The following is a 12,252-nucleotide window of genomic DNA, read 5'->3' as shown; positions in this document are numbered from 1 at the left end:
AGCTAATACAGTCTGACCTATAGCAGTCTGACCTATAGCAGCCAATACAGTCTGACCTATAGCAGCCTGACCTATAGCAGCCAATACAGTCTGACCTAAAGCAGCTAATACAGTCTGACCTATAGCAGTCTGACCTATAGCAGTCTGACCTATAGCAGTCTGACCTATAGCAGCCAATACAGTCTGACCTATAGCAGCTAATACAGTCTGACCTATAGCAGTCTGACCTATAGCAGTCTGACCTATAGCAGTCTGACCTATAGCAGCTAATACAGTCTGACCTATAGCAGTCTGACCTATAGCAGCTAATACAGTCTGACCTATAGCAGTCTGACCTATAGCAGCTAATACAGTCTGACCTATAGCAGTCTGACCTATAGCAGTCTGACCTATAGCAGCTAATACAGTCTGACCTATAGCAGCTAATACAGTCTGACCTATAGCAGCTAATACATTCTGACCTATAGCAGCTAATACATTCTGACCTATAGCAGTCTGACCTATAGCAGTCTGACCTATAGCAGCTAATACAGTCTGACCTATAGCAGCTAATACATTCTGACCTATAGCAGTCTGACCTATAGCAGTCTGACCTATAGCAGCTAATACAGTCTGACCTATAGCAGCTAATACATTCTGACCTATAGCAGTCTGACCTATAGCAGTCTGACCTATAGCAGCTAATACAGTCTGACCTATTGCAGCTAATACAGTCTGACCTATAGCAGCTAATACAGTCTGACCTATAGCAGTCTGACCTATAGCAGTCTGACCTATAGCAGCTAAAACAGTCTGACCTATAGCAGCTAATATAGTCTGACCTATAGCAGCCAATACAGTCTGACCTATAGCAGCCAATACAGTCTGACCTATAGCAGTCTGATCTATAGCAGTCTGACCTATAGCAGTCTGACCTATAGCAGTCTGACCTATAGCAGTCTGACCAATAGCAGCCAATACAGTCTGACCTATAGCAGCTAATACAGTCTGACCTATAGCAGTCTGACCTATAGCAGCTAATACAGTCTGACCTATAGCAGTCTGACCTATAGCAGTCTGACCTATAGCAGCTAATATAGTCTGACCTATAGCAGCTAATATAGTCTGACCTATAGCAGCTAATACAGTCTGACCTATAGCAGCTAATATAGTCTGACCTATAGCAGCTAATATAGTCTGACCTATAGCAGCTAATACAGTCTGACCTATAGCAGCTAATATAGTCTGACCTATAGCAGCCAATACAGTCTGACCTATAGCAGCCAATACAGTCTGACCTATAGCAGTCTGATCTATAGCAGTCTGACCTATAGCAGTCTGACCTATAGCAGTCTGACGTATAGCAGTCTGACCAATAGCAGCCAATACAGTCTGACCTATAGCAGCTAATACAGTCTGACCTATAGCAGTCTGACCTATAGCAGCTAATACAGTCTGACCTATAGCAGTCTGACCTATAGCAGCCAATACAGTCTGACCTATAGCAGCTAATACAGTCTGACCTATAGCAGTCTGACCTATAGCAGTCTGACCTATAGCAGTCTGACCTATAGCAGCCAATCAGTCTGACCTATAGCAGCTAATACAGTCTGAGTCTGACCTATAGCAGTCTGACCTATAGCAGCCAATACAGTCTGACCTATAGCAGCCAATACAGTCTGACCTATAGCAGCCAATACAGTCTGACCTATAGCAGCTAATACAGTCTGACCTATAGCAGTCTGACCTATAGCAGTCTGACCTATAGCAGCTAATATAGTCTGACCTATAGCAGCTAATATAGTCTGACCTATAGCAGCTAATACAGTCTGACCTATAGCAGCTAATATAGTCTGACCTATAGCAGCTAATATAGTCTGACCTATAGCAGCTAATATAGTCTGACCTATAGCAGCTAATATAGTCTGACCTATAGCAGCCAATACAGTCTGACCTATAGCAGCCAATACAGTCTGACCTATAGCAGTCTGATCTATAGCAGTCTGACCTATAGCAGTCTGACCTATAGCAGTCTGACCAATAGCAGCCAATACAGTCTGACCTATAGCAGCTAATACAGTCTGACCTATAGCAGTCTGACCTATAGCAGCTAATACAGTCTGACCTATAGCAGTCTGACCTATAGCAGCCAATACAGTCTGACCTATAGCAGCTAATACAGTCTGACCTATAGCAGTCTGACCTATAGCAGTCTGACCTATAGCAGCTAATATAGTCTGACCTATAGCAGCTAATATAGTCTGACCTATAGCAGCTAATACAGTCTGACCTATAGCAGCTAATATAGTCTGACCTATAGCAGCTAATATAGTCTGACCTATAGCAGCTAATACAGTCTGACCTATAGCAGCTAATACAGTCTGACCTATAGCAGCCAATACAGTCTGACTTATAGCAGCTAATACAGTCTGACCTATAGCAGCTAATATAGTCTGACCTATAGCAGCTAATATAGTCTGACCTATAGCAGCTAATACAGTCTGACCTATAGCAGCTAATACAGTCTGACCTATAGCAGCCAATACAGTCTGACCTATAGCAGCTAATACAGTCTGACCTATAGCAGCTAATACAGTCTGACCTATAGCAGCTAATACAGTCTGACCTATAGCAGCTAATACAGTCTGACCTATAGCAGCCAATACAGTCTGACCTATAGCAGCTAATACAAAGTATTTTGATTTACAATTGATACAACATCAACTGACCACATACCAACAACTGTAACAACTGTATTGTGTTATACTACCAGTGTACCAACAACTGTAATTAAAACACATGTATTGTGTTAGTATATTGATGTATTGTGTTAGTATATTGATGCAGCTAGTATATTGATGTATTGCAGTTGGTATATTGATGTATTGTGTTAGTATATTGATGGATTGTGTTAGTATATTGATGGATTGTGTTAGTATATTGATGTATTGTGTTAGTATATTGATGTATTGTGGTAGTATATCGATGTATTGTGTTAGTATATTGATGGATTGTGTTAGTATATTGATGGATTGTGGTAGTATATTGATGTATTGTGTTAGTATATTGATGGATTGTGGTAGTATATTGATGTATTGTGTTAGTATATTGATGTATTGTGTTAGTATATTGATGTATTGTGTTAGTATATTGATGGATTGTGTTAGTATATTGATGTATTGTGTTAGTATATTGATGTATTGTGTTAGTATATTGATGTATTGTGTTAGTATATTGATGTATTGTGTTAGTATATTGATGTATTGTGGTAGTATATTGATGTATTGTGTTAGTATATTGATGTATTGTGTTAGTATATTGATGTATTGTGTTAGTATATTGATGTATTGTGTTAGTATATTGATGTATTGTGGTAGTATATTGATGTATTGTGTTAGTATATTGATGTATTGTGTTAGTATATTGATGTATTGTGTTAGTATATTGATGTATTGTGTTAGTATATTGATGTATTGTGTTAGTATATTGATGTATTGTGTTAGTATATTGATGTATTGTGTTATACTACCAGTCGAGATGCACTTAGAGCTGACGATGCCCCATTCCTCCCTCCCTCATACATCCATCCCTCCATCCCTCCATCCCTCATCCGTTATACCTCCATCCCGCCATCCCTCCATCCCTCATCCCTCCATTCCTCGATACCTCCATCCCTCATACCTCCATCACCTTCATACCTCATCTCCTCCATACCTCATACCTCCATATCCATCCCTCCACCTCCATACCTCCATCCCATACCTCCATCCCTCACCTCATCCCTCCATCCCTCCATACCTCCATACCTCCATCCCTCCATACCTCCATACCTCCATCCCTCATCCCTCATACCTCCATCACTCATAACTCATACCTCCATACCTCATACCTCCATCCCTCCATACCTCATACCTCCATCCCTCCATACCTCCATACCTCCATCACTCATACCTCATACCTCCATCCCTCCATACCTCATACCTCCATCCCTCCATACCTCCATCCCTCATACCTCATACCTCCATCCCTCCATCTCTCCATACCTCCATCCCTCATACCTCCATCTCTCCATACCTCCATCTCTCCATCTCTCCATACCTCCATCCCTCATACCTCCATGCCTCATCCCTCCATCTCTCCATCCCTCATCCCTCCATACCTCATACCTCCATCCCTCATACCTCCATACCTCATCCCTCCATACCTCCATCTCTCATCCCTCCATACCTCCATCCCTCATCCCTCCATCTCTCCATCCCTCATCCCTCCATACCTCATACCTCCATCCCTCATACCTCCATCCCTCATCCCTCCATACCTCCATCCCTCCATACCTCCATACCTCCATCCCTCCATACCTCCATCCCTCCATACCTCCATCCCTCCATCCCTCCATACCTCCATCCCTCCATCCCTCCATCCCTTCATCCCTCCATCCCTCCATACCTCCATCCCCCTCGAGCCCTCCTTTCCTCCATCTCCCCCCCTCCCTCCCTCCCTCCCTCCCTCCCCCCCCCTCCCCCCTCCCTCCCTCCCCCTCCCTCCCCCTCCATCCCTCCACCCCTCATCTCTCCACCAGGTATCACAGTGGATAAGTACGGAGTGCTGTTCTTTGTGGACGGGACTATGATCAGACGAATTGACCAGAACGGGATCATCTCTACCCTGCTGGGGTTCAACGACCTGACCTCTGCACGACCTCTCAGCTGTGATGCTGTCATGGACATCTCTCAGGTACACACACACACACACACACACACACACACACACACACACACACACACACACACACACACACACACAGACAGACAGACAGACAGACAGACAGACAGACAGACAGACAGACAGACAGACAGACAGACAGACAGACAGACAGACAGACAGACAGACAGACAGACAGACAGACAGACAGACAGACAGACAGACAGACAGACAGACAGACAGACAGACAGACAGTGAACACACACAGAGCAGCAGACTGCCCCACCCTCCCTCGGTGTGTAGGTGGACGTGTTGAACTAGACTTAAAGACTGGAAGTCCCCACTAGAATAGTAAATCAACAAAACATTTACCAACTGGGGACATTTTGTTAGTTTAGGGGGTTTAGGGTTAAGGTTTAAATTAGGTTTAGGAGCTAGAGTAAGGTTTAGGGTTGGTTTAGGGTTAGGAGCTATGGTCGGGTATGGTTTAGGGTTAAGGTTTAAATTAGGTTTATGAGCTAGAGTAAGGTTTAGGGTTGGGTTAGGGTTAGGAGCTAGGGTCGGGTATGGTTTAGGGTTAGGAGCTAGGGTCGGGTAAGGTTTAGGGTTAAGGTTTAAATTAGGTTTATGAGCTAGAGTAAGGTTTAGGGTTGGGTTAGGGTTAGGAGCTAGGGTCGGGTATGGTTTAGGGTTAAGGTTTAAATTAGGTTTAGGAGCTAGAGTAAGGTTTAGGGTTGGGTTAGGGTTAGGAGCTAGGGTCGGGTATGGTTTAGGGTTAGGAGCTAGGGTCGGGTATGGTTTAGGGTTAGGAGCTAGGGTCGGGTAAGGTTTAGGGTTAAGGTTTAAATTAGGTTTAGGAGCTAGAGTAAGGTTTAGGGTTGGGTTAGGGTTAGGAGCTAGGGTCGGGTATGGTTTAGGGTTAGGAGCTAGGGTCGGGTATGGTTTAGGGTTAGCAGCTAGGGTCGGGTATGGTTTAGGGTTAAGGTTTAAATTAGGTTTAGGAGCTAGAGTAAGGTTTAGGGTTGGGTTAGGGTTAGGAGCTAGGGTCGGGTATGGTTTAGGGTTAGGAGCTAGGGTCGGGTAAGGTTTAGGGTTAAGGTTTAAATTAGGTTTATGAGCTAGAGTAAGGTTTAGGGTTGGGTTAGGGTTAGGAGCTAGGGTCGGGTATGGTTTAGGGTTAAGGTTTAAATTAGGTTTAGGAGCTAGAGTAAGGTTTAGGGTTGGGTTAGGGTTAGGAGCTAGGGTCGGGTATGGTTTAGGGTTAGGAGCTAGGGTCGGGTATGGTTTAGGGTTAGGAGCTAGGGTCGGGTAAGGTTTAGGGTTAAGGTTTAAATTAGGTTTAGGAGCTAGAGTAAGGTTTAGGGTTGGGTTAGGGTTAGGAGCTAGGGTCGGGTATGGTTTAGGGTTAGGAGCTAGGGTCGGGTATGGTTTAGGGTTAGGAGCTAGGGTCGGGTATGGTTTAGGGTTAGGAGCTAGGGTCGGGTAAGGTTTAGGGTTAAGGTTTAAATTAGGTTTAGGAGCTAGAGTAAGGTTTAGGGTTGGGTTAGGGTTAGGAGCTAGGGTAGGTATGGTTTAGGGTTAGGAGCTAGGGTCGGGTAAGGTTTAGGGTTAAGGTTTAAATTAGGTTTAGGAGCTAGAGTAAGGTTTAGGGTTGGGTTAGGGTTAGGAGCTAGGGTCGGGTATGGTTTAGGGTTAGGAGCTAGGGTCGGGTAAGGTTTAGGGTTAAGGTTTAAATTAGGTTTAGGAGCTAGAGTAAGGTTTAGGGTTGGGTTAGGGTTAGGGCCGGGTATGGTTTAGGGTTAGCAGCTAGGGTCGGGTAAGGTTTAGGGTTAAGGTTTAAATTAGGTTTAGGAGCTAGAGTAAGGTTTAGGGTTGGGTTGGTGTTAGGAGCTAGGGTCGGGTAAGGTTTAGGGATAGGAGCTAGGGTAGGGTTTAGGGTTAGGAGCTAGGGTAAAGTTTAGGGTTAGGAGCTAGGGTCGGGTATGGTTTAGGGTTAGGAGCTAGGGTAGGGTTTAGGGTTAGGAGCTAGGGTAAGGTTTAGGGTTAGGGTTTGGAGCTAGCGTAGGGTTTAGGGTTAGGGCTTGGAGCTAGGTTAGGGTTTGAGGTTAGGGTTTGGAGCTAGGTTAGGGGTTAGGGTTAGGGTTTGGAGCTAGGGTAGGGGTTAGGGTTAGGGTTTGGAGCTAGGGTAGGGTTTAGGGTTAGGGTTTGGAGCTAGTGTAAGGTTTAGGGTTTGGAGCTAGCGTAGGGTTTAGGGTTAGGGTTTGGAGCTAGCGTAAGGTTTAGGGTTAGGGCTTGGAGCTAGGTTAGGGTTTAGGGTTAGGGTTTGGAGCTAGGGTAGGGTTTAGGGTTAGGGTTTGGAGCGAGGGTAGGGTTTAGGATTAGGGTTTGGAGCTAGGGTAAGGTTTATGGTTAGGAGCTAGGGTATGGGTTAGGGTTAGGGTTAGGAGCTAGGGTATGGTAGGGTTTAGGGTTAGGAGCTATGGTATGGGTTAGGGTTAGGAGCTAGGGTAGGGTTTAGGGTTAGGGTTAGGAGCTAGGGTAGGGTTTAGGGTTAGGGTTAGGAGCTAGGGTAGGGTTAGGGTTAGGAGCTAGGGTAGGGTTAGGAGCTAGGGTATGGGTTAGGTTTAGGAGCTAGGGTATGGTTTAGGGTTAGGGTTAGGAACTAGGGTAGGGTTTAGGGTTAGGAGCTAGGGTATGGTTTGGGGTTAGGGTTAGGACCTAGGGTAGGGTATGGTTCAGGGTTAGGGTTAGGAGCTAGGGTAGAGTATGGTTTAGGGTTAGTGTTTGGAGCTAGGGTATGGGTTGGAGTTAGAGTTAGAGATTTAAATTTAGGGGTAAGGAAAAATAGGATTTTGAATGGGACTGAATTGTGTGTCCCCAGAAGGTTAGCTGTACAATACTCTGTGTGTGTGTGTGTGTGTGTGTGTGTGTGTGTGTGTGTGTGTGTGTGTGTGTGTGTGTGTGTGTGTGTGTGTGTGTGTGTGTGTGTGTGTGTGTGTGTGTGTGTGTGTGTGTGTGTGTGTGTGTGTGTGTGTGTGTGTGTGTGTGATGACCAATCTCTGGTGGTTCTGTCACGTTGTACATCTGCCTAGCAACAGGCAGTAATATGGCTGATCAGATGAGATGCTGCAGGGCTCATTCCAGGGTCCTGATTATTGTCAGCTGTGATTCATCTCAACAATGGTGACCTCTTCTCTGAAATACATTTTTAGACTCGTGTCTCTCTCCTCTCTACACCTTCTTACGGCCTTCACTGCCTCAAGGGAAAAACAGAGGAGACTGATTGTTGATGATGTCTGTCTGTCTGTCTGTCTGTCTGTCCGTCCGTCCGTCCGTCCGTCCGTCTGTCAGGGTCATCTGTGGCCCACAGCTAACGGGTCCTCAGGGGCCTCAGACCTGCTGAATGAGAGCCAGTCAGGGTCATCTGTGGCCCACAGCTAACGGTCCTCAGGGGCCTCAGACCTGCTGAATGAGAGCCAGTCAGGGTCATCTGTGGCCCACAGCTAACCGGTCCTCAGGGGCCTCAGCTGCCAGTGGAGGCCAGGAGAGTGTGTGTGTGTGTGTTTGTGTGTGGATGTGAAGGGATGTTGCCAGAGCAGAGAGATCCCAGCTGCCCCATGGACACACAAACACACACACACACACTCCCTCAGCACCCTTCCCCCGCCAGGGACACACACACACTCCCTCAGCACCCTATACCCCCACTCCCATGTGGCCGACTGCCACCGCCTACAGGCAGACTGACTGCAGCTAAATTCACTGAGAAGAGACTACTTGAAACAGTCACACACACACACATAGCCACTCCTTGAAACAGTCACACACACACACACACATAGCTACTACTTGAAACAGTCACACACACACACATAGCAACTACCTGAAACAGTCACACACACACACACATAGCTACTTACTACTTGAAACAGTCACACACACACACATAGCTACTACTTGAAACAGTCACACACACACATAGCCACTACTTGAAACAGTCACACACACACACATAGCCACTACTTGAAACAGTCACACACACACACACACATAGCTACTACTTGAAACAGTCACACACACACACATAGCAACTACCTGAAACAGTCACACACACACACATAGCTACTACTTGAAACAGTCACACACAGTCACACACACAGACACACACACACACACATAGCTACTACGTGAAACAGTCACACACACACACATAGCCACTACTTGAAACAGTCACACACACACACACACATAGCTACTACGTGAAACAGTCACACACACACACATAGCCACTACCTGAAACAGTCACACACACACACACACACATACATACTACTTGAAACAGTCACACACACACACACACACACACACACACACACACACACACACACACACACACACACACACACACACACACACACACACACACACACACACACACACACACACACACACACATAGCAACTACTTGAAACAGTCACACACACACACAACAACTACAACTACTTGAAACAGTCACACACACACACATAGCTACTACTTGAAACAGTCACACACACACACACACATACATACTACTTGAAACAGTCACACACACACACACACACACACATAGCAACTACTTGAAACAGTCACACACACATTCATACTACTTGAAACAGTCACACACACATTCATACTACTTGAAACAGTCACACACACATTCCTACTACTTGAAACAGTCACACACACATTCCTACTACTTGAAACAGTCACACACACATTCCTACTACTTGAAACAGTCACACACACATTCCTACTACTTGAAACAGTCGCACACACACATTCCTACAACTTGAAACAGTCACACACACACATACCTACTACTTGAAACAGACACACACACACATATCTACTACTTGAAACAGTCACACACACATATCTAAAACTTGAAACAGTCACACACACATACCTACTACTTGAAACAGTCACACACACATATCTACTACTTGAAACAGTCACACAGTTCCCATAACCATAATTCCGTCCATGATGACATTGAGATACGATCACGTCTCGTTCTTTATCTGTGGGAATACCTGGAATACCTGGAATACTAGTAATACCTGGAATACCTGGAATACCTGGAATACTAGTAATACCTGGAATACCTGGAATACCTGGAATACTAGTAATACCTGGAATACCTGGAATACTAGTAATACCTGGAATACCTGGAATACTTGGAATACCTGAATACCTGGAATACCTGGAATACCTGGAATACTTGGGAACAGATTTGTTATTTGTTCCTGGTGATTTTGGCCTTTTTATTCTCCTTCCTGTCTGTCTCTCTTTGCCGTGAACAGAGAATGTGCTGCCGTCTTATCTTTCTATTGGAACGTGTTTGGTCCAATCACCACTGGTCTTTACTGTGTTTGGTCCAATCACCACTGGTCTTATCTTTCTATTGGAACGTGTTTGGTCCAATCACCACTGGTCTTTACTGTGTTTGGTCAAATCACCACTGGTCTTATCTTTCTATTGGAACGTGTTTGGTCCAATCACCACTGGTCTTTACTGTGTTTGGTCCAATCACCTCTTGTCTTATCTTTCTATTGGAACGTGTTTGGTCCAATCACCACTGGTCTTTACTGTGTTTGGTCCAATCACCACTGGTCTTATCCTTCTATTGGAACGTGTTTGGTCCAATCACCACTGGTCTTTACTGTGTTTGGTCCAATCACCACTGGTCTTTACTGTGTTTGGTCCAATCACCACTGGTCTTTACTGTGTTTGGTCCAATCACCTCTGGTCTTATCTTTCTATTGGAACGTGTTTGGTCCAATCACCACTGGTCTTTACTGTGTTTGGTCCAATCACCACTGGTCTTTACTGTGTTTGGTCCAATCACCACTGGTCTTTACTGTGTTTGGTCCAATCACCACTGGTCTTTACTGTGTTTGGTCCAATCACCTCTGGTCTTTACTGTGTTTGGTCCAATCACCTCTGGTCTTTACTGTGTTTGGTCCAATCACCACTGGTCTTTACTGTGTTTGGTCCAATCACCACTGGTCTTTTCTCTCCTCTTCCCTACGCTGCGTGTTTTGCCTTTCGAATTAGGCCTCTGTTTTCCTAACCGTTTTTGTTGTTGTTATCCACAAGGTTAATAGTTTGACTCCGGCGAGAAATCTCGTTAATGTGTTTTTACAAAGGCGCTAGGGGTCTATGGTCTTGAAGTCTTGTTTTGAAAATAAATATTCTCCCCCAGTCCTCTGCTGAGTTCAAAGTTATATAGCAGGGAAAATCATGTCCTGGATCAAGATTGCATTACCACGTTCCCACTTCAAGGGTGTTACAGAACGCTTTATCAAGACTGTTGTGACAATGATGGCGCTCGTTTAGTTCAGTTCAAATCTGATGCACTACTTTTACACAGGGCTCGTAGGGCTTTGTTCGATAGTAGTGCACGACTTTTACACAGGGCTCGTAGGGCTTTGTTCGATAGTAGTGCACTACTTTTACACAGGGCTCGTAGGGCTTTGTTCGATAGTAGTGCACGACTTTTACACAGGGCTCGTAGGGCTTTGTTCGATAGTAGTGCACTACTTTTACACAGGGCTCGTAGGGCTTTGTTCGATAGTAGTGCACTACTTTTACACAGGGCTCGTAGGGCTTTGTTCGATAGTAGTGCACTACTTTTACACAGGGCTCGTAGGGCTTTGTTCGATAGTAGTGCACGACTTTTACACAGGGCTCGTAGGGCTTTGTTCGATAGTAGTGCACGACTTTTACACAGGGCTCGTAGGGCTTTGTTCGATAGTAGTGCACTACTTTTACACAGGGCTCGTAGGGCTTTGTTCACTAGTAGTGCACTACTTTTACACAGGGCTCGTAGGGCTTTGTTCAATAGTAGTGCACTATATAGTAAATAGGGTGCCATTTCAGATGCAGACACAGTATTCAGACAGGGTATCCAGACAGGGTATTCAGACAGGGTATCCAGACAGGGTATCCAGACAGGGTATCCAGACAGGGTACTCAGACAGGGTACTCAGACAGGGTACTCAGACAGGGTACTCCGACAGGGTATTCAGACAGGGTACTCAGACAGGGTATTCAGACAGGGTATTCAGACAGGGTACTCAGACTGGGTACTCAGACAGAGTATTCAGACAGGGTATTCAGACAGTGTACTCAGACAGGGTATTCAGACAGGGTACTCAGACAGGGTACTCAGACAGGGTACTCCGACAGGGTATTCAGACAGGGTACTCAGACAGGGTATTCAGACAGGGTATTCAGACAGGGTACTCAGACAGGGTACTCCGACAGGGTACTCCGACAGGGTATTCAGACAGGGTACTCAGACAGGGTATTCAGACAGGGTATTCAGACAGGGTACTCAGACAGGGTATTCAGACAGGGTATTCCGACAGGGTACTCAGACAGGGTATTCAGACAGGGTACTCAGACAGGGTATTCCGACAGGGTACTCAGACATGGTACTCAGACAGGGTATTCAGACAGGGTATTCAGACAGGGTACTCAGACAGGGTATTCAGACAGAGTGGAGGATTACTTATTTTCTCTAGA

The 12,252-nt window shown here is 45.3% G+C and overlaps 1 protein-coding gene across 1 annotated transcript in view; it reads left to right on the top strand.

Annotated features, from left to right (window-relative positions):
* The window catches only part of tenm4 (teneurin transmembrane protein 4), a 484,585-nt gene that overhangs the window by 368,758 nt on the left and 103,575 nt on the right, over nt 1-12,252 (top strand). The window contains exon 22 of the mRNA XM_046293604.1: nt 4,559-4,713. Coding sequence (XP_046149560.1) covers nt 4,559-4,713 — 155 coding nt within the window. The remainder of the gene's footprint in view (nt 1-4,558; nt 4,714-12,252) is intronic.

Source organism: Oncorhynchus gorbuscha, linkage group LG13 (assembly GCF_021184085.1).
Source record: "Oncorhynchus gorbuscha isolate QuinsamMale2020 ecotype Even-year linkage group LG13, OgorEven_v1.0, whole genome shotgun sequence".
Lineage (NCBI taxonomy): Eukaryota > Metazoa > Chordata > Actinopteri > Salmoniformes > Salmonidae > Oncorhynchus > Oncorhynchus gorbuscha.
The sequence above is the reverse complement of the archived record's forward strand: the minus strand, read 5'-3'. Positions and strand labels throughout refer to the sequence as shown.